Genomic DNA, 21439 nt, shown 5'->3' with positions numbered 1-21439 from the left:
TTGGCAGGTTGTGGGAACTTTAGAAGTGGGGCCTAACAGGAGAAAGCAGGTCACAAGAAGAGGTCCTGAGATTACAGGCCACCCCTTTATATCTCCTCTCTCCTTCCTCATCTGAATCATGTAACAACTGTCCCAGCTGTAAGCTTCCCTGGAGCGTAGCAGCCAGGAACCACAGTGAAACTCCCCTTACGTGGTTTCTTCTCAGTTATTTGGTCAGAGCAATGAGGAAAGTGACCAATACACATAATGAAAACTAAGTAATGTGATTTCAATGTTTTTTGTCCCCTCTCAACTCACTGTTGAAATTTAATCCCTATGATGGTTAGATTTCTTCAACTTTGTAACAAACTAGAGACACCTAGGAAAAGGGAACCTTAATTTAGGAACATCTTCCATCAAACTAGACTGTGGGCATGCCAATGGGAATGTTCTTGATTATTGGCTGGTATGGAAAGGTACAGCCCACTGTGGGCATGACACCCCTAGGCAAGCTGATCCAGTCATGGAGAATTCCACCAAAGAGCGAGCCAGTAGTCAACCTTCCTTGATGGCTTCTGAATTACTTCCCATCTTCATTTCTTGCCGTGGCTTCCCTTAATAATGGACTGTGACAGGCAAGTGAAAGCCAAATAAACTCTTCCCTCCTCCAAGCTGGCTTTGGTTAGCATTTTATCACAGCAACAGAAACCAAGTTTAAACAGTCCCCCATGCAACAGTGGGAAGTGACTGTGTCACTTGAGGGATCTGTCCTCATGAGTGAGATCATATGCATGATGTGTGACAGGTCTCAGCTCATGGGCTTGCATTCTTTTTTCTTCTTCTTCTTTTTTTTTGGTTTTTTGAGACAGGGTTTCTCTGTGTAGCCCCAGCTGTCCTGGAACTCACTCTGTAGACCAGGCTGGCCTCGAACTCAGAAATCCGCCTGCCTTTGCCTCCCAAGTGCTGGAATTTTTTTTTGTTTTGTTTTGTTTTTTCGAGACAGGGTTTCTCTGTATAGCCCTGGCTGTCCTGGAACTCACTTTGTAGACTAGGCTGGCCTCGAACTCAGAAATCCGCCTGCCTCTGCCTCCCGAGTGCTGGGATTAAAGGCGTGTGCCACCACGCCCGGCTCCCAAGTGCTGGAATTAAAGGTGTGCGCCACCACGCCCAGCTGGGCTTGCATTCTTTATTGCCCAGACACAGTACTCCTTCCTACCGGGGATGGTGCCAGCTTGGTATTAAAAAGCATCTCTCACTAGATAGCTTAACATCCTAGAGTCTTGATCTTCATCTTCCCAGATTCTAGAACTATAATGTGTTGAGGGGAAGACATATGGAGAGTAGTTGGGGGGGGGGTTGGTGAATATGAGTAAAATACAATATATATGCATATATTTCTGTGTGAAAATGTCATAATGAATTCTTGAAAGTCAGTCATTGATACAAGTTTCTCAATAAATAAAAAATGAAAAATAACAAGCCATTATTTTGTATACTAACTTAAAATATTAATAAACACAAATCTATTATTTAATCTTAGACATTTTTCTACAGCAGCAAATGACGGGTGAAGATATTCTGTGTTCTAGTCAAGCATGGTGGTATTATGTCTGTAATCTCAGGATTTGGAAGGCAAAGGGAGGAAGATTATTAGTTCAAGATCAACTTTAGCTACAAAGAGTTTAGACCATCCTGGGCTACTTGAAACCTTATCTCAAAACATAAACATACCACCAGGTATGGTGGTGCACACCTTTAATTACAGCACTTGGGAGGCAGACCCAGGCATACCTCTGTGAGGTCAAGGCCAGCCTGGTCTACAAAGCAAGTTTCAAGATAGCCAAGGCTACACAGAGAAACTTTGTTTTTGAAAAACTGAAAACAAAACAAAACAAAACACCCAAAGCCAAACATATTTTATGACCTGCTGGAGACTGTTCTAAGGCTTCAGTTCTAAGGCTGGAGGATATAGGAAAATGGATACAGGCTCATTAGCAGTATAGAGAACGGTGTGTATCAGTGCTCTCTAAAGGGACAGAGCTGATAGAATGAACATATATACATATATGTGTGACTTATTTTTTTTAATTTTCTTTTTTTTAAGATTTATTTATTTATTATATGTAAGTACAGTGTAGCTGTCTTCAGACACACCAGAAGAGGGCGTCAGATCTCATTGCGGGTGGTTGTGAGCCACCATGTGATTGCTGGGATTTGAACTCTGGACCTTCGGAAGAGCAGTTGGGTGCTCCTACCCACTGAGCCATCTCACCAGCCCTATGTGGGACTTATTAAGAGTGGCTTACAGGCTGTGATCTGAGCAGCTCAGTGATGGCTGTCTCTTGGTAGAAAGGCTAAGGATCCAGTAGCTGTTCAGCCCTTGATACTGGATATCTCAGTAGCCCTAGTGTGGTGCTGGAGTCCTAGGGAGTTCAGTCTGAACTAGAATCCCAAAGATGTGGGTTCTAACAGCTGTGAAGGAACAGCTCTGGAACAGGACAGATGGACTTGCCAGTGAGCGTGAGGGCAAGCTGGCAAAAGGCCAAACCTTCCTTTCTTCCACCAGAAGTCGTGGCCAAGATTTAGGGTTGTTCTCCTAACCTCAAATGACTCAGATGAAGGGTGGGTCTTTCCACTCCTCCTGGGTACCCAGGTTTTAGTTCTGTCCAGATATAGTCAAGTGACAACCAGGATTAAACATGACATCATGCTTTCAGTCTCCAGTGAATGAGTCTGTCAAACATGCAGCCAGCAAAGGCAAAGGAACAAACAGCAAGCAGCAGATGCACAGGATGACATCACCAAATCAGGTGCTTACAGCATCCATCCGAGATGCCTGGGGAAGCCGAGCTGAGACAGACATGCTGGAGCGTCTGACTGAGAGAGAATACACACACAGAGCACAGCACTCTATGAATGACCTTCCAGGTTCCTGACCCCACACAGGCATTTTTTTATATCATGGGACAAACAATGATAACCTCACCGGTAACCGTTTGCCTTCTAGCTGTTTCCAAGGGCACTATGTTTTTAATATGTTTCTTCTTCTCCTTTCTGTTACAGGTCCCGAGGACCAGTCTGCTCCCGGGCAAGGGAGACTTAAAGACTCCTTGAAATAAGGGTCAGTCCTCAGTAAATATACACAGCACATGACAATTTGGAAATTTATTACAAACAAGAATCTCTGTCACACCTGTCTTACAACTGCCACTTCCTTAGAGCAGCCTGCCGCTCCAGCCACACTAACCCAGTTAGACACACAGTCTTGGAAAACACCCCTCTGCATCTGCTGTTCTGTAAACTAGAGGTGCTGTGTCCACTTTGTGGCTGACTGGGTCTTTACTCTGTAATAGTGTAATCGTCTTATCAATATGGTCTTAATGACTGAATCGTTGTTTGAAATTTCCTCCTGGTCTGATCTTCTCAGCTAGACTGAGGGAAGGACCTATGACCAGTATGGCCTGTCTTCCAGCTGCTACTGCTTGGCAGACTGCCTGACAAAGAACAACTGGCTAACCATGCTTCGATGAGCCTAACTGCCTGGCAGAGCCAATCGAATGCTGTCATATACTCTATTGCTGGAGGGTGGGGGGTGTTATATATCTTATGCTAAATGTATACCATACATTATTATATTGATTATAGAGGAGACAGAAGGAGACAACAGAACAATCTTGATTCTATGGAGACAACAGAATGATCAAAACATGTTAAGAGTCTATAGTCATGTTGTTGTTATGTTAGAAAGACTATACACATAGGATTTGTTAAATTACTTGGAGAGAGGAGAGGTATAAAATACTAATATAAGCAAATAAGACCTTATTTAAGAAAATAATGTCAATGCACAGACATATTTCCTTGTATCCCATGTCTTTTAAAGAGCATCATTAGTATATACCTACAATAGTAACTAATGAAATATCATGAGGAGAAAAGGCCATTTTTGTTAAAACAATAAATGCCCCCAAAATTTGAAACGTTGATATGATTTTTTTAACTTAGTTTTTGTTTTGTTTGTTTGTTTGATTTGTAGCACTGGCTGTCCTGAAACTAGCTCTTTTCTCTTCTTTTCTTTTCTTTTCTTTTCTTTTCTTTTCTTTTCTTTTCTTTTCTTTTCTTTTCCTTTCCTTTCCTTTCCTTTCCTTTCCTTTCTTTTCTTTTCTTTTCCCTTCTCTTCTCTTTTCCCTTCCCTTCTCTTTTCCCTTCCCTTTCCTTCCCTTCCCTTTTCCCTTCCCTTTTCCCTTCCTTTTTCCCTTCCCTTCCCTTTTCCCTTTTCCCTTTTCCCTTTTCCCTTCCCTTTTCTCTTTTCCTTTTCTCTTTTCCTTTCCTTTCCTTTTCTCTTTTCCTTTCCTTTTCTCTTTTCCTTTCCCTTTCCTTTCCTCTTCTTTTCTTTTCCTTTCTTTCTTTCTTTCTTTCTTTCTTTCTTTCTTTCTTTCTTTCTTTCCTTTTTTTTTGTCCCCCTTTTGGTTTTTCAAGACAAGGTTTCTCTGTGTTGCCTTGGTGGTTTGAAACTCCCTCTGTAGACCAGGCTAGCCTTGAGCTAACAGAGATTCACCTGCCTCTGCCTCGTAAATGCTTTGATCAAAGTTGTGTACCATAGCCCTTTGCTAGTTAGGAGAGTTATTAGAGGAGTAGAGACATGGACCAGGACCTAAAAGCACTAACTGCTTTTCCAGAGGACTTGGATACAATTCCCAGCATCCATAACTATAACTCTATTTCCAGTTAACTCAGTGCTATCTTCTGGCTTTCATGGGTACCAGGAATGTACATCGTATGCAGATATACATGCAGGCAATGTCCCACGTACACAAGGTGGAAAAGATAAAATTAAGAAAACAAGCAATAAACATGAAAAATGAAAAGGATACACTAGAATACATAATCTCTGAATCTTTGTCCTGATGTGGATGTCTGGCTTGAGATTTTGCTGGTTATCTTTACAACTTAGGCTCTGCATCTGTGAATTGTGTGCCTCTGCAGTCAGGAGAAGTGTGTCATTTTACCACTGAATTAAGGTCCAAGGCATCTCTTTATTTATTTATTTATTTATTTATTTATTTATTTAATGTAAGTACACTGTAGCTGTCTTCAGACACACCAGAAGAGGGCATCAGATCTCATTACAGGTGGTTGTGAGCCACCATGTGGTTGCTGGGATTTGAACTTCGGACCTTCAGAAGAGCAGTCGGGTGCTCTTACCCACCGAGCCATCTCACCAGCCCCCCAAGGCATCTCTTGATGTTTATGAGAGGAGTTTGGAAGAGATATGGCTGCTGTGACATGGGTGCGGATACACCTATCGATCTGTGCTCACTTTATTGACCCTTTCACAGTTATGCAGTGTTGGTTTTTCTGATTCTGTGAGCTATGGGATAAGTGCAGAAACCATGGCTCAGCGCTTGCTTTATGTGAAGCCATGCCGAACGAGAGGCTGTCTAGTTCCTTTATTCTCAGTCAAAAGTTTGTATTTTATCACATTTTGGAATTCAGTCACTGACAGATGAAGGAGTCCTTAAAGTTCCCCCATCCCATGTCCTAAGAGAATCAAGATTCTGACATGAATTTTCTGGTTAGAAATTCTGCCATTGTCTATAAATGTTAATATCCTTTGAAATAGCTTGGAAATCTGTTCCTCTTTGCTTAAAAATAGGCATTTGAAACAAGACGTAGTTGAGAAATTTGGAATTTCCGAGTGTGACATTATCTCAAACTGTTTACAGGAAAAGCTGAGGACAAGGCTGAAGAGGAGACAGTAACTGGAAACAGAAAGCCTGCCTTCTAGGAGAGGCCATTCAAGTTCATAGTAGTGACACTGCTTCATATTCATATATATTTCTGTAATAAGAGAATTTATTACATTGGTAATTGTGGGGTTGGGACTGTAACTGCATAGGGTATTTGCCTACCATATGAAAGCCCTAGGTTTGATTTCCAGCACTGTACACTACAAAATTGGTATGGCATTGAATAATGTAAATACACACACACATACATACATACATACATATACACACACACACATACACATACACACATGTATTATCATAAACACAACTACAGTAAAGACAACTCAAAAATAGTAGCACATTTGTATCAGACCCTTCTCAGCCCGGGCTAAGGACAATTACTGTGAAAAGAGGATAAGCTAGTGCTGTCTTCTACTTTGAGGAAACGGAAAGCCGTTGTGACTCTATGTCTTAGTCAGGGTTTCTATTCCTGCACAAACATCATGACCAAGAAGCAAGTTGGGGAGGAAAGGGTTTATTCGGCTTACACTTCCATGCTGCTGTTCATCACCAAAGGAAGTCAGGACTGGAACTCAAGCAGGTCAGGAAGCAGGAGCTGATGCAGAGGCCATGGAGGGATGTTCTTTACTAGCTTGATTCCCCTGGCTTGCTCAGCCTGCTCTCTTATAGAACCCAAGACTACCAGACCAGAGATGGTCCCACCCACAAGGGGCCTTTCCCCCTTGATCACTAATTGAGAAAATGCCTTACAGTTGGATCTCATGGAGGCATTTCCTCAACTGAAGCTCCTTTCTCTGTGATAACTCCAGCTGTGTCAAGTTGACACACAAAACCAGCCAGTACAATTGACCCCTTGTCAACTTGACACACAAACACATTACTAGTAAGCCTCAACCCTTACATTCTTATTCATCCCCAAGGTCTAAATAACTTTAAAAGTCCCACAGTCTTTACATATTCTTAAAATTTCAATCTCTTTAAAATATCCATCTCTTTTAAAATTCAAAGTCTTTTTACAATTAAAAGTCTCTTAACTGTGGGCTCCACTAAAACAGTTTCTTCCCTCAAGAGGGAAAATATCAGGGCACAGTCACAATCAAAAGCAAAAATCAATTTCCAATCATCCAATGTCTGGGATTCAACTCATGATCTTCTGGGCTCCTCCAAGGGCTTAGGTCACTTCTCCAGCCATGCCCTTTGTAGCACATGCATCGTCCTCTAGGCTCCAGATGCCTGTACTGCTACTGCTGCTCTTGGTGGTCATCTCATGGTACTGGCATCTCCAAAACACTGCGTGAAAACTTCAGTCCTGGGCCTTCAATTGCAACTGAGGCTGCACCTTCACCAATGGCCTTCCATGGCCTCTCACAGTGCCGAGCCTCAGCTGCTCTGCATGACCCCTTCATGCCTTCAAAACCAGTACCACCTGGGTGACCCTTACATATTACCAAGTCCCACTGCAGCAGGAGTACAACCTTGGCTATCTCTGGAACACAGCCTCTTTGTGCTTTCAGAAAACACTTCCCAGAAGATGTCACCTCAACGATGCTGGTCTCTTCTTAATCACCGCTAATTTCTTAGCTCCAGCTAACCAGCATCAATAGTCCCAGTAATGCAAAGTTTTTGCTTTAGTAGTTCTGGTATCTTGTTAATCACAGCTGATTCTTCAGCCCCAGCTAACCAGAACTACAGAATCTTATCAAAACAGCAACGGCCCTGAAAAGAGTCTTTAATTTTCCCTCTGAAATTTCACAAGCCAGGCCTCTATCTTCTGCACTGTTCTCAACATTATCTTCCAAGCTCCTACAAAACATCTGACAGAGCTCTTAACAATGAATGGATATTCAAGCCCAATGTTCCAAAGTCCTTCCACAGTCCTCCCCAAAACATGGTCAGGTTGTCACAGGAATACCCCACTTCTGGTACCAACTTGTCTTAGTTAGAGTTTTACTGCTGTGAACAGACACCATGACCAAGGCAAGTCTTATAAAAAACAATATTTAATTGGGGCTGGCTTACAGGTTCAGAGGTTCAGAGGTTCAGTCCATTATCTTCAAGGTGGGAGAATGGCAGTATCCAGGCAGGCATGGTGCAGGAGGAGCTGAGAGTTCTATGTCTTCATCCAAAGGCTGCTAGTGGAATACTGACTTCCAGGCAATGAGGGTGAGGGTCTTATACCCACACCCACAGTGACACACCCATTCCAACCAGGTCACATCTATTCCAACAAGGCCACACCTTCAGATGGTGCCACTCCCTGGTCCAAGGATATAAAAACCATCACACTGTGTTAAAGTGATCTGGGAGGACAGGTGAGCTGGCTGTGCGTATGTCAGTTACTTTTCTATTGCTGTGATAAAGGACTGTGACTAAGGCAACTTATATAAGAAACAGTTTATTTGGGCTTACAGTTCCAGAGGGTGGAAGTACCTGATGTCAAGAAAGCACAGTGGCAGGTGACAGGCATGACTGCAGGAACCCCGTCAAGGGCAAGCAGAAAGCTAGCAGTATGAACTGGAAGTGACCAAACTACCTAAAGTGTCCCTAAAGGTGCTGCCAACTTGGACCAAGTGTTCAAATGCCTGAGACTACGAAACACTGTTTAATTAGTTTTATGTCATTTGGGAGAAGGACTCTCAATTGAGAAAATGCCTCCATACAATTTGCCTGTAGGTGAGTCTACAATGCATTTGAATTAGTGATTAGCGTGGGAGGGTCCAGCCTGTGGTGATGCCAACCCTATTATGGTCCTGGGTTCTATAAGAGAACAGACTGAATAAGCATGATGAGCAAGTCGGTACACAATACTCCTCCATGGCCTCTGCATCAAATGCTGACTCCTGCTTTGGTTTCTATCCTGACTTCTTTGGATAGCCGACTATGAACTGTCAGCTGAAATAAACCCTTTACTTTCTAAGTTGCCTTTGGTGGTGGTATTTATCATAAGACAGAGCCACTTTTATTCAAACCACAGCATTCCATTTCCTGGTCCCCATTAGGTGTTTTTAAAACAAAAGCCCAAACTTTAATTTTTACCAAATGAAGACCTAGGGGCCAGACACTGTGGCGAAGCCCCGCTAGCTCAGAGAGGCAGAGAAGCACCCAAGCTCACCTTCCTCCTCAATCATCCTCCCAGAATGAAAGAGCCAGCTCTCCTTCTCCTCACTGTCCTCCAGAGCCAGCTCTCCTTCTCGTCACTGTCCTCCAGAGCCAGCTCTCCTTCTCCACACTGTCCCCCAAACCCTTCCAACTCAATGTCCCTCCTTTCTACTTCTGGTTCATCTCTCTATCCGTCCTCCTGACTTCCTCTCACTATTTTTTTTCCCTGTGTTCCCTTCTTCCTGTCTACTGGTTGCTTGCTCTGCCTCTTGACCCATGACTTATTCAGTCTTGTTTAGAAAGCTCTCAGATTAAAGATGTGTGCTAGGTCTGAGCCACACTATAACTAGGGACAGGTTTTTTCCAGCACACAATCTCGGGGCTCGCAGCACAGGTGATCCAATATGCTGCAGTACATAGGCTTGTGGGCAAGTCATAACGTAAAGTATACTTAGTCCAGCTTTTACAGCCCTAGTCTTTCAGTCTCAACAGAGTTTAAAGGTCTCTTCTAAGACTCTAGGCAAGCTCTTAATTGTAACACACTGTAAAATTAAAAAGCAGATGACATACTTCCAAGATTCTATGGTATAGAGTATACATTACAATTCCAAAAGACAGGAGTAGGGACACTGGAATGGCTAAAATTATGTTTTAGTTCTTATTTCTGCACTTGAAAGATCTATAAAACAAAAGTGTCTTTAACCTGTAAGTCCTTCTTGCCCAAGGACAGAGAACTTCCTGGACTGCTGGGGGCTGTTGTTCCTGTGAGATAACAGCCACGTGGTTCCACTCCCATAAAGAAGCCTGATTGCCCCAACTGGACAGGATGTGCTAGATCACACATACATGGCAGGTTGTGTAGGCAGGACGTATGTCAAGATGTATGCTTGCCCCCCGATTGGACAGACATGGGAAGGATGTGACCTTGTGGCTTTTGCTTTTATAAGTCCCTAACTAATGCAATTCGAGGCCATATTCTGGAAATCCTGGCTATGGCCCTGGCTAACATCCAATGTTCTGGCCAGCGCTGAATAAAGCTTGCTTCATATTTGACTCAAAAAAAAAAATTGTGGTTGTTGTCTTACTCTTGCCCACTGGGATTAACATCATTAGGAAATACTAGCCCAAAGCAAGACCAAACTCAACAGGACAGATACCAAATTCTGAAGTTCTATTTTTGGTAGCAAAGGCTCTGCCCCTCCAATTTTGCTGCCTACAGAACACAGCTTTCTCGGGCTGGCTCCATTCCATGTATGCAGTTCTCCTTGGCGGATATCCTACATGGCTCTCAGCGCTACTGCCTTCCAGGCTACTATGATGATCTATTAAGCTCTACTTATACCGTGCAATCTCTTTTGACGTTCAAAGTCCCAAACTCTTCCACGTTCCTCAAAAAACAAACAACAACAACAAAAACCCAAAACCATAGTTCTTTACAGTAACACCACTCTTATTACCAACTTCTACATCAGGTACTTTTCTGCTGTTGAGACAAAGACCATGACCATGGCAACTTCTAGAAAGGGCTTATTTTTGGCTCACAGCTCCAATGGATAAGTCTCCATTAGGGCAGAAGGCACAGAACAAGCAGCAGGGGTTGCAGGAGAAGGAAGTGGTGAGCTCCCCACATCTTTAACTGCAAGCACGCAGCAGAGAAACTGAACTGGATAGAAGTGGTGTGGAACTTTGAATCCCGAGGTCTGCTCTCCATGTCATATGCTTTCAAGCAAGGCTGGACCACCTAAATCTCCCCAGACTTGGAACCAAGTGTTTGAATGCCCAACACTGTGAGTGACTTTTTCTTCTTTTTTTATTTGGTTTTGTTTTGTTTTGTTTTTTGTTTTTGAGACAGGATTTCTCTCTGTAGCCCTGGCTGTCCTGGAACTCACTTTGTAGACCAGGCTGGCCTCGAACTCAGAAATCTGCCTGCCTCTGCCTCCCAAGTGCTGGGATTAAAGGCGTACGCCACCACGCCTGGCTCGACATTTTTTTAATTCAACCACATTGGCACACTTTGAGTGTCCTTTAAGCTTGCCATTTCTATATCAAAAGATGCATGTCAAGAAAAACCAATTAGGAATATGTTATTTTCTCTTTCCTTCTGTTTTAGATTTTTCTATTGCTGTGAAGAGAGATCAAGACCAAAGCAGCTCTTATAAAGGAAAGCATTTAATTGGGGGCTGGCTTACAGTTCCAGATGCTTAGTTCCTGATCGTTATGGTAGCAGGCAGGCAGGTGTGGGGCTAAGAGCTTATATCCTAAGCCTTTAATCCCAGAATTTGGGAGGCAGAGGCAGGTGGATTTCCGAGTTCGAGGCCAGCCTGATCTACAGAGTGAGTTCCAAGACAGCCAGGGCTACAGAGAGAAACCCTGTCTCAAAAAAAAAAAAAAAAAAAAAAAAAAAAAAAAAAAAAAGCTCATATCCTGATCTACAGTCTACAGGCACACACAGGCGAGATTGAGCCTGGCTTAACCGGTTTAAACCTTAAAGTGATCTCCTATTGCATGCTTCCTCCAACAAGGCCACACCTCCTAGTCCTTCCCAATCAGTTCTACTAACTGAGGACCAAACATTCAAATATTATGAGCCCATAGGGGCTATTTTCTCTCAAATCACCACACTTTCCTTATTATCCTTATAGGATAGTTGTTTGTTGACCATTTGCTGATTGTCAAGCACTTGTTACCATGTAGTCTGCATAAGGTTTTCCTAAATCCTTTAAGGGCTACGTGAAAAAGGCAGAGTGGGGCTTGCGCTTTCAAAGGTTACTAACCTTTCTGAAAAGCACGGTAGTGTGCACCTGTCAGCTCAGCATATACAATGCGGAGGCAGGAGAATCACAAGTTTGAGCTCAACGTTATCTATATAGAAAATCCCAGGCTAGCCTGGGCTACAGAATTAAGATCATGCTTCAAAAATAAGAATAAAAACATTAAAAAAGGCACAAGCAGAAAGGGGTGAGAACTAAGAGTACAGTGAGGAGGAGGCGCCACAGAACTCACATGTACTTGCTAGTTTCTTCAGGGAAGAAAAGTCAACCTTTTAGTTGGATTCCATGGGAAAAAGCTTACACAGAATTCTCTAGAGAATGGACTTATGCTGCGAGGTAAATATCAAGAAATCTCATCAGAAGCCAGGGATAGCCTACTGGGCTTGGCTCTCTCTCTCTCTCTCTCTCTCTCTCTCTCTCTCTATATATATATATATATATATATATATATATATATATATATTGTTTTGAAGATAGGGCCTCAGTCTGTAGCTGGGAACTCACTGTGTAGACCGTGTGGGCCTCGAATTCACAAAGATCTGCCTGCCTCTGCCTCTCGAGGGCTGGAATTAAGGATGTATGCTGCCACCATCACAGCAGGCCAGTCCTTAGGTGTCTGAAATACCATCGGTGTCGAGTTGACTAGCATTCTGCTTATGATACTTCTGATGCAGCCTTCTAGGTGCTGGGATGTCAGGAGCCTCAGTTGTTTTGGGCATGTGATGACATCATTACAATTCCTTAGTTCCAATAAGCCTTGGAATCAATATTGTTGGGAGTCTCTCTCCTCTAGCATTAATATCGTGGCATCAGAGAGTTCCTCTAATTTCATAAAATCTCCCAAACTTAAGTACTAATAATGTGGAGTTCACGCTTCAAGATTCTCTTCATATTACTATTCAATTATGTAAAAAGTATAACCCGGTGATAAAACTCAACGGTGCTAGATGTGTGAGCGTTGACTACCTGATACCTGAGTTCGTCTCTGGAACCCTGGAAAGAGAGCACTCACTCAAGTTGTCCGATTTCCACAACTATAGTAATAAGGTGAGCACCCGCGCCCACCCACATGGCCACACAATCATGTTTAATTGAAAAGTGCTACGTATTAAGTAATATAAATGCGAAATTCGCAAGACTCAGATAATTATAGTCTCCAAGCAGCAAGCGATAAACGCAGGTGCTGTAGACCTACTAACTGCACGTCTAAGTGGCTGGCATCAGGACAGTACCGTGTGTACAAGTCTATTTTTTTTAAGCCCAGCATTTGTAACTGATTAAATGAACCATCTGTAACTGCTTGTGAATCATGTTACAGTTACCCCACTGACATTTACCAACACTTGTCATGTGGCAAAATGTTTTAGTGTAGGAAAGCTGACACATAATAGCTTTAATGTTTCAACAAATCAACTTTAGACACTAGGCTATAGGTGCATCCCATTGATGCGGAGTCTCCGCAAAAATATGGCCGGTGACTTGATTATAAAAAACCGCTTCATCCCAAGCTTCCTGTGTGTAGACAAAATTACTTGTAACTTGGCTCCACTGTTGTTATGAGACAGGATGAGGGGGGTGAGGGGTAACAAGAGGTGAGGACAGAAGTGGAGGAAGATGAAAAAACAACCGGGGGTGGGGTAGGTGACACTTTTATCAGGGAAGTGGTTCACCAAGTAGAGGACGAGCTGAGCTCTTCTCGCCGGACGCCTTCGAGCCACCTGTCAGAAGGCAGGACTCTGAAGGAAACCGAGATCTGCGGACACGAAAGGCCAGGCCCAGAGGGCAACCGAGAGGCTCTGGTTGTCAGCGAGGGGCCAGGCTAGACCGGGAGGGAAGCTCACGCGGTCTCCGGGGCACCGCGGGGGAGTTGAAGGGGGTGGAGGCTGCAGCGGGGAGGACGCCAGCGCGCGCTCCTCCCCAGCCTTCCAGCTCCTCCCTCCAGGCACGTGATATCACCGGCCACTCGCTCGGTGGCGCAGCGCTCTGTTGCTGCCCTCCCGCCGCGGCGCCCCTTCTTCTCCCGGTCCCCGTCCCGCCGCATCTCCCCCCTCAACCAACTCATCCCCCACGCGCCAATCATCGCTCGAGCTCCCGAGAGCCCGCCCCACCACTCCGCTCTGCGCTCTCCCATTGGCTGGAGCCTCAAGGACGCGTCCCGAGGGCGGGCGGCAACCATTGGTGGGCCGAACCGGCCGAGTTCCCGGATGAGGGAACATTCTGCAGTATAAAGGGCGCGAGGAAGGCGGGAGACGGCGCAGTTTGAATCGCGGTCCGACGGAGGAGTGGGCGCCGGGATCTCGCTGAGCGTCCGCCTGGCTTCGTCTCTTCCTCGCTCGTCGGAGCTTCAGCACGGTCCGAGATGGTAACGTGAAGAGTGACGGCGGGCGGCCGCGGGCTGCAGGCTCCGAGCGGGCGGGGCCGCCGTCCCCGGGGCTGGGAGAGGCGGCGGCGGCGAGTGGGAGCGTGCGGGGATGGGGTCGGGACGTGCGGAGGGGAGGTGTTTTGGGAGCCCCGGAGCTCCGAGCGGGAGGCGACGGTTGGGGGGGGCGCGCACGGCGCGGCTGGGGGCCGGCGCGGGGGCGCGCAGCCGCGGCGGGCTCGCGGCAGGGGTCGGCGGGGGAGAAGGGCGGGCGGGGGGCGAGCGGCGGCCCGGGGACCCCGGCGGGGCGGGCGGCGGGCGGCCGAGCGCGCGCTCGCTCGCTCGCCTCCAGGACGCGCCGTGGTGGGGGAGGGGCGCGCCGCCTTGGTAATTCTATCTTCTCCGTCCCTCCCGGGCTCGCGGGCGTCGGCGGCGCCGCAGGCTGGCGGTAAGGCTGGAAAGGACTCCGGAAAGGCCAAGACAAAGGCGGTTTCCCGCTCGCAGCGAGCCGGCTTGCAGGTGGGTAGCAACTGCCGCAGTCGGGTGACCGGGCCTTTATGTTTGCACCCCCCTTGCTTGTTTGTCTGCACCCTCCATGGGTGTTCCATCTTAGCGTGAGTGATGTGTCGCGACTTGGCCCTGCGGAGACAGTGAATACTGGGGTTGGGGGGGGGGGGGCGTCGATCACATGTGTGTTAACTGGCGGGGCGCGTTGGTGCACCACCACCGTCCTTGGCTTTGGCGCGCACATCATCTTATCTTACGAATCTCCTATCTTTGTGCTTTTTTTTTTTCTTGTTTGTTCGTTCGTTTGTGTGCATAAAATACAAGTTCCCTGTGGGCCGTATTCATCGACACCTGAAATCTAGGACAACCAGCCACGGACGTGTGGGCGCGACCGCCGCTGTGTACAGCGCAGCCATCCTGGAGTACCTCACCGCAGAGGTAAGCGGGAGTACGCCTGTGATCTGGAAAAGCTCTGGGGGGCGGGGGAAAGTGGCGAGAGAGAAGGAGGAAAGTGATGCAAGAAAACTCGCAGGCCCTAAGAGCGGCGCGCAGACCGAGGGAGCGCTAGAGGGAGCTCGCGTTCAGCCGAGGAGGCTGCTGGGCCAGCGTGTGCTGCTCCTGCAAATGCAATTGCGTGTCCCTTCGGGGTTTTTTGGTTTGGGTTTTTTTTTTTTTTTTTTTTTTTTTTGCATAATTCTGCATAATTTTATCATTCAGGTAGTAGGGGATGACAACAGTTGGTAAATAAACACCATTGAGGTTCAAAGATCTTGATTGAAAGTAAGTTGGAATATTGATCATCAGATTTTTATTTATATTTTTGCCTTTTAGGTACTTGAGTTGGCAGGAAATGCATCAAAAGACTTAAAGGTAAAGCGTATCACCCCTCGTCACTTGCAGCTTGCTATACGTGGAGATGAAGAATTGGATTCTCTGATCAAAGCTACCATTGCTGGTGGTGGTATGTCATCCCTAAACTCCTAACATTCTATTTAAGAAGAAAATTCTTACACTCCCATTGTTTCTAGAAGAGGAGATCTCAGTACAGGGTGGTTTCATGGGGTTTGGTTTTTGCTAAGATCATTGTTCCATCCCTCAAGTTTTCACTTTGTATATGGATTTTACCTGCTTTGATTTCATGTATTGTTTTTTAAATGTTTATCCAGAAGGTAGACTTAATCTGTGTCCCTCTCCTAGGTGTCATCCCACACATCCACAAATCGCTGATTGGGAAGAAAGGACAACAGAAGACTGTCTAAGGATGCCTGGATTCCTTATTATCTCAGGACTCTAAATATTCTTAACAGCTGTCCAGTGTTGGTGATTCCAGTGGACTGTATCTCTGTGAAAAACACAATTTTGCCTTTTTGTAATTCTATTTGAGCAAGTTGGAGGCTTAATTAGCCTTCCAACCAACCAAATTTCTGCATTCGAGTCTTAACCATATTTAAGTGTTACTGTGGCTTCAAAGAAGCTATTGATTCTGAAGTAGTGGGTTTTGATTGAGTTGACTGTTTTTAAAAAACTGTTTGGATTTTAATTGTGATGCAGAAGTTATAGTAACAAGCATTTGGTTTTGTACAGACATTGTTTCCACTCTGGTGGATAAGCTCAATAAAGGTCATATCCCAAACTAGCTTTAAACTTGCTTAATAATCGGGACTTAACCTTAGATCTCACTCAGCAACAAGTACATTCTCTGCTTACTAATTAAACAGTGCATCTGTAGTCATAACCCCGTGGTACTTTTGTTGTTTCTTTGTATCATATGACCTCTTAGGGTCTTAAAACTTTGGCAGAAGCTAGAGGTAGCTGGTGTCATCCCCCCTGCCCCCCCCCCCCCAGTGGACAGTTAACTGTAATGTGGAAGGGCCTGTATCCTAAGGTGGGACACAAGTACAGAGACCCTCAGGGTATAACGAAAGTACCTCCAGGGAATGAACTTTGGATATAGATAATTTGCTTTTAGTGACCAGACACAGGTGAGAAATGCTAGTCACGTCTTGATTCATGCCAGGCATGTTCCATTACTATTGACCCCATTGACCCCTTTCCCCTCCCTGAGCCTTAAGACATGTATCATAATTCCTGGAGCGAATCAAACATGAGAAAAGGAGGTGCTTAAGCAGCCTATGTGGATGAAAGAACTTCCTGCCTTACAGCTGCTTTAACCCAAAGAGCTGCATTGTACCTGCCAGGTAGCAGGAGAGGTGTGGGTCAGAATGTGCCCCTGAGAAGGGCTGGGGAACTCCGGGGGTTGGGGGTTCCAGGGCTCCAGATCCAAAGCAGGAAGCGCCTGTAGGACGAATCCATGAGGCAATCACCCCCTGACGGAGGCCCAGGGCTTCCCAATACCTAAGGGCCAGGAGGCCGGGCCTCTGATCCTTGTGGATCTGGTCCTGAGGGTCCCTGTCTCCACCCCGGTGGCGCGGAAGGCGGGCTCCGGGCCACACCGGAGCTTAGGGGCCGGGGCGTCCGCCCTCCGCCAACCCGCGGCCTCCCCGCCCTCCCGGGTTACCGCGGCGGCTTTACGGTCCGCCAGGCCGGGGAGGGACGCGGCAGGCGCCGCTGCGGCCGCGGGGGGCGGGGAGGCGGCCGTGAGGAGGCGGAGCTGCGAGGCCGCCCGTCGCCGGGCCGCCGCCGCGGTGCCCGCTCCTCCCCGCGCCGTGCCGCGCCGTGCCCCGCCCGGCCGCCTCGCCTCCTCCGCGGCGGGCCCCCCTCGCAGCTGCGCGGCCGCGGACACCGAGGCAGGCGCGAGCCATGGAGGGCAACCGCGACGAGGCGGAGAAATGCGTGCAGATCGCTCGCGAGGCCCTGAGCGCCGGCAACCGCGACAAGGCCCAGCGCTTCCTGCAGAAGGCCGAGAAGCTGTACCCGCTGCCGGCCGCGCGCGGTGAGCCCCGGCCCCCGCCGTGACCACGGCCCCCGCGCCCTGCGCCCCGCCGGCCGCGGCCGCTCCAGCACTCAGGGACACCGGCGGGGCGCTGTGGGGTGCTGGGTGACGGGTCCCCTCCCCAGATCAGCCTAGGCCCCTGTGAAGTGTCAGGAGCGGGGACTCCAGCGGCTTCTCGGGCTTCACCATCCCCGGGTTCTGTATTTGTCCGTTCCTTAAGCAAGTATCTTCGAATACCTTAGATGACACTGCTTTTCCCAGGGAGAAGGAGAGAGCCCTTACAAGACAGCTCCACTTTCGAAAGGGATGGTGAAGTTATTGATGATTCCTAAATAGTGTCTGGTTTGATATGGCACCGTAAGTACCCGCAAGTTCGGTACATCGCTAAAGAGTAGGCTATGGACTTACTTACCCTACTTTAATTCACCTTATTCATTGTCTAACTCTACAGTCAACACAACACTCACAAAGCGCCAAGAGTTGTGCCTAGTATTTTATATGCCCCTCTTATTCCTCAGAAGAGTACCGTGTTATTTGACCATGTGCAGAAACTTTTGCCAAATGAATGAATGAATGAATGAATGAAATGAATGAAAATACCTTGCCCAAGGTCGTATAAGAATGGGCAAAGTCATAATAGGCACTGAGTTTTAATCTCTACAAGGCCTTTACTACCGTTTTTTGTTTTTGTCTTTTTGTTCCCCCGTGCCCATAGGATGGCATTTAAACTGTTGTTGAAAGAATTTCCAGGTTAAGAGGATTAAGAGGAAACTTGATAAGCAGGCCCCTGTTTTAATTTATTGTTTTCTTAATTCTTTTTACATCGTTGAAGCCTTTTATCTCCGCTGATTTTCACTTTACCTTTTTGTTACCATTGCGACAGGGCAGGAAAAGATAGTGAAAGAAAAGTTAATTGTAAAAAGTGTGAAATAAAAATTATCATTTTAATCATTTTTAGGTGTACAGTTTAGTAGTGTTAAGTATTTTCAATTGCATACTCCAGGATCTGTATTTTTTTGTTTTTTATCTTACACCCTCAAAACTGAACCAGTTAAGTAACCCCCTGTACTCTCCTGTCTCCTGGTAGCTCCCTTGCTACTGTCCATTCTCATGACTAGTCTAATTTGGTACCTGATCTATGTGAAATCGTACAGAATTTGACTTTGCATGTCTGCATTATTTATTTACTTACTAACTTCAGATTTCATCCATATTGCAACCCGCGACAGATTTTCTTTTTTAAAATTGCTGAACAGTATTCTATTATTTATATGCCCGTGTGCCTAGGTGTGGCTGTACACATACACATTTAATATCACCTTTTCTTTTTGGAGGGTATTTATTTAGCGTGTGTGCGTGCGTGCCTGCGTGCGGAGGAATAGGTCTCTCCCCACATAGTGTAGATATTGAGCACAGGTCTAAGCTTTGACACTAGCCTTCGCCAATTCTTATTTAGTCACCTGTCAATGGTGTTTGGGTTGCTTCCACCTCTTTTGTGTTGAATAATGTGCCTATGAGCATGAGTGTCTACAAGCCTGATTTCAGTTCTGCATATATACCCAGAAGTGGGATTCCTGGGTCATATGGTAATTCTAATTTTGATTTTTGAGGAACCGGCACATTGTTTTTCCAGCGCGGCTGCACCATTTTGTACGATCCGCGTGGTTCCAGCTTCCCAATGTCTGGCAGAACATGGCAGCTCCGTTTTTTATTTGCGGTGATAGTCACTATTGACTATGGGGACAGGTCGCTGGAGTTTTGATAGCATTTCTCTGATGATTAATGATGTTAAACAGTTTTTCATTTGGCTACTTGTATTTTCTTGGGAGAAAAGTCCTAAGTTGTTTGCTCAGTTAAAAGTCAATCTAAGCTAGTTCCAGGACAGCCAGGGCTACACAGAGAAACCCTGTCTCAAAAAAACCAACCAACCAACCAAAAAACCCAATCAACCATCCAACAAAATCAGACTGTTGTTATGGATATCGAGTTATAAGGGCTCTTTTATATATTCTGGACATTATGTCTTTGTCATTTATATTTTACAGAACTCATTTGTTCATCTCTCTACCCTGGGGACTGTCATTGGGGGCTTGAGTTTTATGTAGTCTGTTTCATTTGTCAAGTTTTGCTATGTTGTCTGAGCTTTTTGGTGCCATATTCAAGAAATCATTAGCAGGAATTATCCGTAGATCCCTTTTACTATGTAGATATATTTAAATCAGTTGTCTTCTGCTCTTGGAAGGACACTTTTAATATTAAAGTAGTAAGTACTCTGGGCGAGGTACCTTGGCTTTGAAGGCCTGGCTCTTCACCAACTGCTTTCCACGCAGTGTCTAGTCCTTGCCTTTTTGTCGTTTGTGTGGCAGGTACAGTGTACTGATCCTGGGTATGCAGAGGACTGAATGAGTTGATATAAAGCATCTAATGAATCTTTTCTATTTTACAAGTCCAGTCATCTAAGAATCCTTAAATCGTGCCCAGATTCCAGCGGCCACGCTTCTACTGTGCAAGCAGCTCCAGTGAGTCTGCTAAAGGACACTGTCAAAGTGCAGGGTAATTATGGCTCTGAAAGTCATGGGTGTAGGGAAGGCGAAGGCATGGAAGACAGACAGTCAGGGGCAACGAGATTCTAAGGGGGTAATCATCAAATAAAGTGGTAGGGTACCATTGTGAAGTAGTCTAAAACAGTTCAAATACAGACTTTGCCGTCTCTATAAGCCATTCTACACTTTAATTACAAGCAAAATAGAAGATAACAGCAAAGAGTGGATGTGACCCAAAATAAAGCAATGTGACTCTTGTGTGAAAACCATATTTTGCAGAGTATCCCAGGAGATGTTTATGGGAATAATTTAAGAACTCAAGAGAGGGGGAAATCTGGAATAGTCATGAAAAGACCCTAATAAAGATCTTGTATAGGAGGAAATTGGTGCATTCGGGTGACTTGAAGTTTTATTCCTGAATTTTACCTATAGCTCAGGAACCTGACTGGATAGGTTAGGGTCTGCCTAGACTGTTCATTTCCATCGTTCATTTCCATGGATGTGATGAGTGGGAGACCACAAGATCAAATTCCAGCCTTTCTGTCGTCTTAAATTTTCATATCAAGTGAGAAGGAAATCTGATAAAACCTTTCAATAAACTGGCAAGCTCTTCTCCTGAGAAAACGTTTGATGTTGAGATGGGCGTGCTTTCCGTGGTCTAGCTGAGAGTCTTCACTTTTGACTAGCAAGGATTGCAGATGCTCATCCTCTGAGTTACGTTTGTAGGTTTGTTTAATTGATGTGGTTTAACACTTGGGAGAGAGGTTCAGCTTCACTGCCGTGAGGCTTTAAGCACATAGTTTTAATTTTTAGATTTTTTTCTTTTTTCCTGTTTGTTTGTTTGTTTGTTTGTTTTCGAGACAGGGTTTCTCTGTGTAGCCTTGGCTGTCCTGGAACTCACACTGTAGACCAGGCTGGCCTCGAACTCAGAAATCCGCCTGCCTCTGTCTCCCAAGTGCTGGGATTAAAGGCGTGTGTCACCACTGCCTGGCTAATCTTTAGATTTTCATAGCAAATCTATAGGGATTGTGTAAAGTGTAGATTTTTTTTTCTTTTCTATCCTTCCTCTTTCTGATTGACTGACAGCTTCTCTCTCTCTCTCTCTCTCTCTCTCTCTCTATCTCTCTCTCTTCTCTCTCTCTCTCTCTCTCTCCCTCTCCCTCTCCCTCTCCCTCTCCCTCTCCCTCTCCCTCTCTCTCTCCCTCTCCCTCTCTCTCTCTCTCTCTCTCTCTCTCTCTCTCTCTCTCTCTCTCTCTCTCACTCTCTCTCCCAGGAGACAGGCCTCACTCTGTAGCCCTAGCTGGCCCAGAACTCACTATGTAGACCAGGCTGCCTGCTAAGTCCCAAAAGAGCACCTGCTCTGGCCACCCAGTCTCTAAGATGCTGAGATTAAAGGCATGAGGGCACCACCATGTTTGAGAAGTATGCTTTTGTTGTTGTTGTCCTTGTTTGTTTGTTTAGAGAAGAGTGTATTTTATTCTTTTTAAGAACACAGAGGCAATTGGAATCAAAGATGACCAACCAGGGGAAAGGCC

The 21439-nt window shown here is 45.8% G+C and overlaps 2 protein-coding genes across 4 annotated transcripts in view; both read left to right on the top strand.

The window, feature by feature from the left end:
• Positions 1-13802: 13802 nt before the first annotated feature.
• On the top strand, positions 13803-16104 carry H2az1 (H2A.Z variant histone 1). The gene is made up of 5 exons (XM_085835498.1): positions 13803-13964; positions 14403-14480; positions 14793-14906; positions 15300-15429; positions 15666-16104. Exons 1-5 carry the CDS (start codon positions 13962-13964, stop codon positions 15725-15727), a joined length of 387 nt encoding a protein of 128 aa, XP_085691624.1. The 5' UTR covers positions 13803-13961; the 3' UTR covers positions 15728-16104.
• A 971-nt stretch (positions 16105-17075) lies between these two features.
• Dnajb14 (DnaJ heat shock protein family (Hsp40) member B14) overlaps positions 17076-21439 on the top strand; it is a 41323-nt gene continuing 36959 nt past the window's right edge. The window contains exon 1 of one of the 3 annotated variants that reach the window (XM_021158079.3): positions 17076-17361. In XM_021158079.3, the coding sequence (XP_021013738.1) occupies positions 17229-17361 (133 nt within the window). In that variant the 5' untranslated portion in view covers positions 17076-17228. Of the gene's footprint in view, positions 17362-17438; positions 17719-21439 lie in introns of those variants that run through there. The other 2 variants (XM_021158082.2, XM_021158081.3) reach the window with 2 other exon arrangements.

Source organism: Mus caroli, unplaced genomic scaffold, assembly GCF_978045245.1.
Source record: "Mus caroli unplaced genomic scaffold, Mus_caroli_1 scaffold_3, whole genome shotgun sequence".
Classification (NCBI taxonomy): domain Eukaryota; kingdom Metazoa; phylum Chordata; class Mammalia; order Rodentia; family Muridae; genus Mus; species Mus caroli.
Note: the sequence above shows the minus strand (reverse complement) of the source record. Positions and strands in the feature narration are given on the sequence as shown.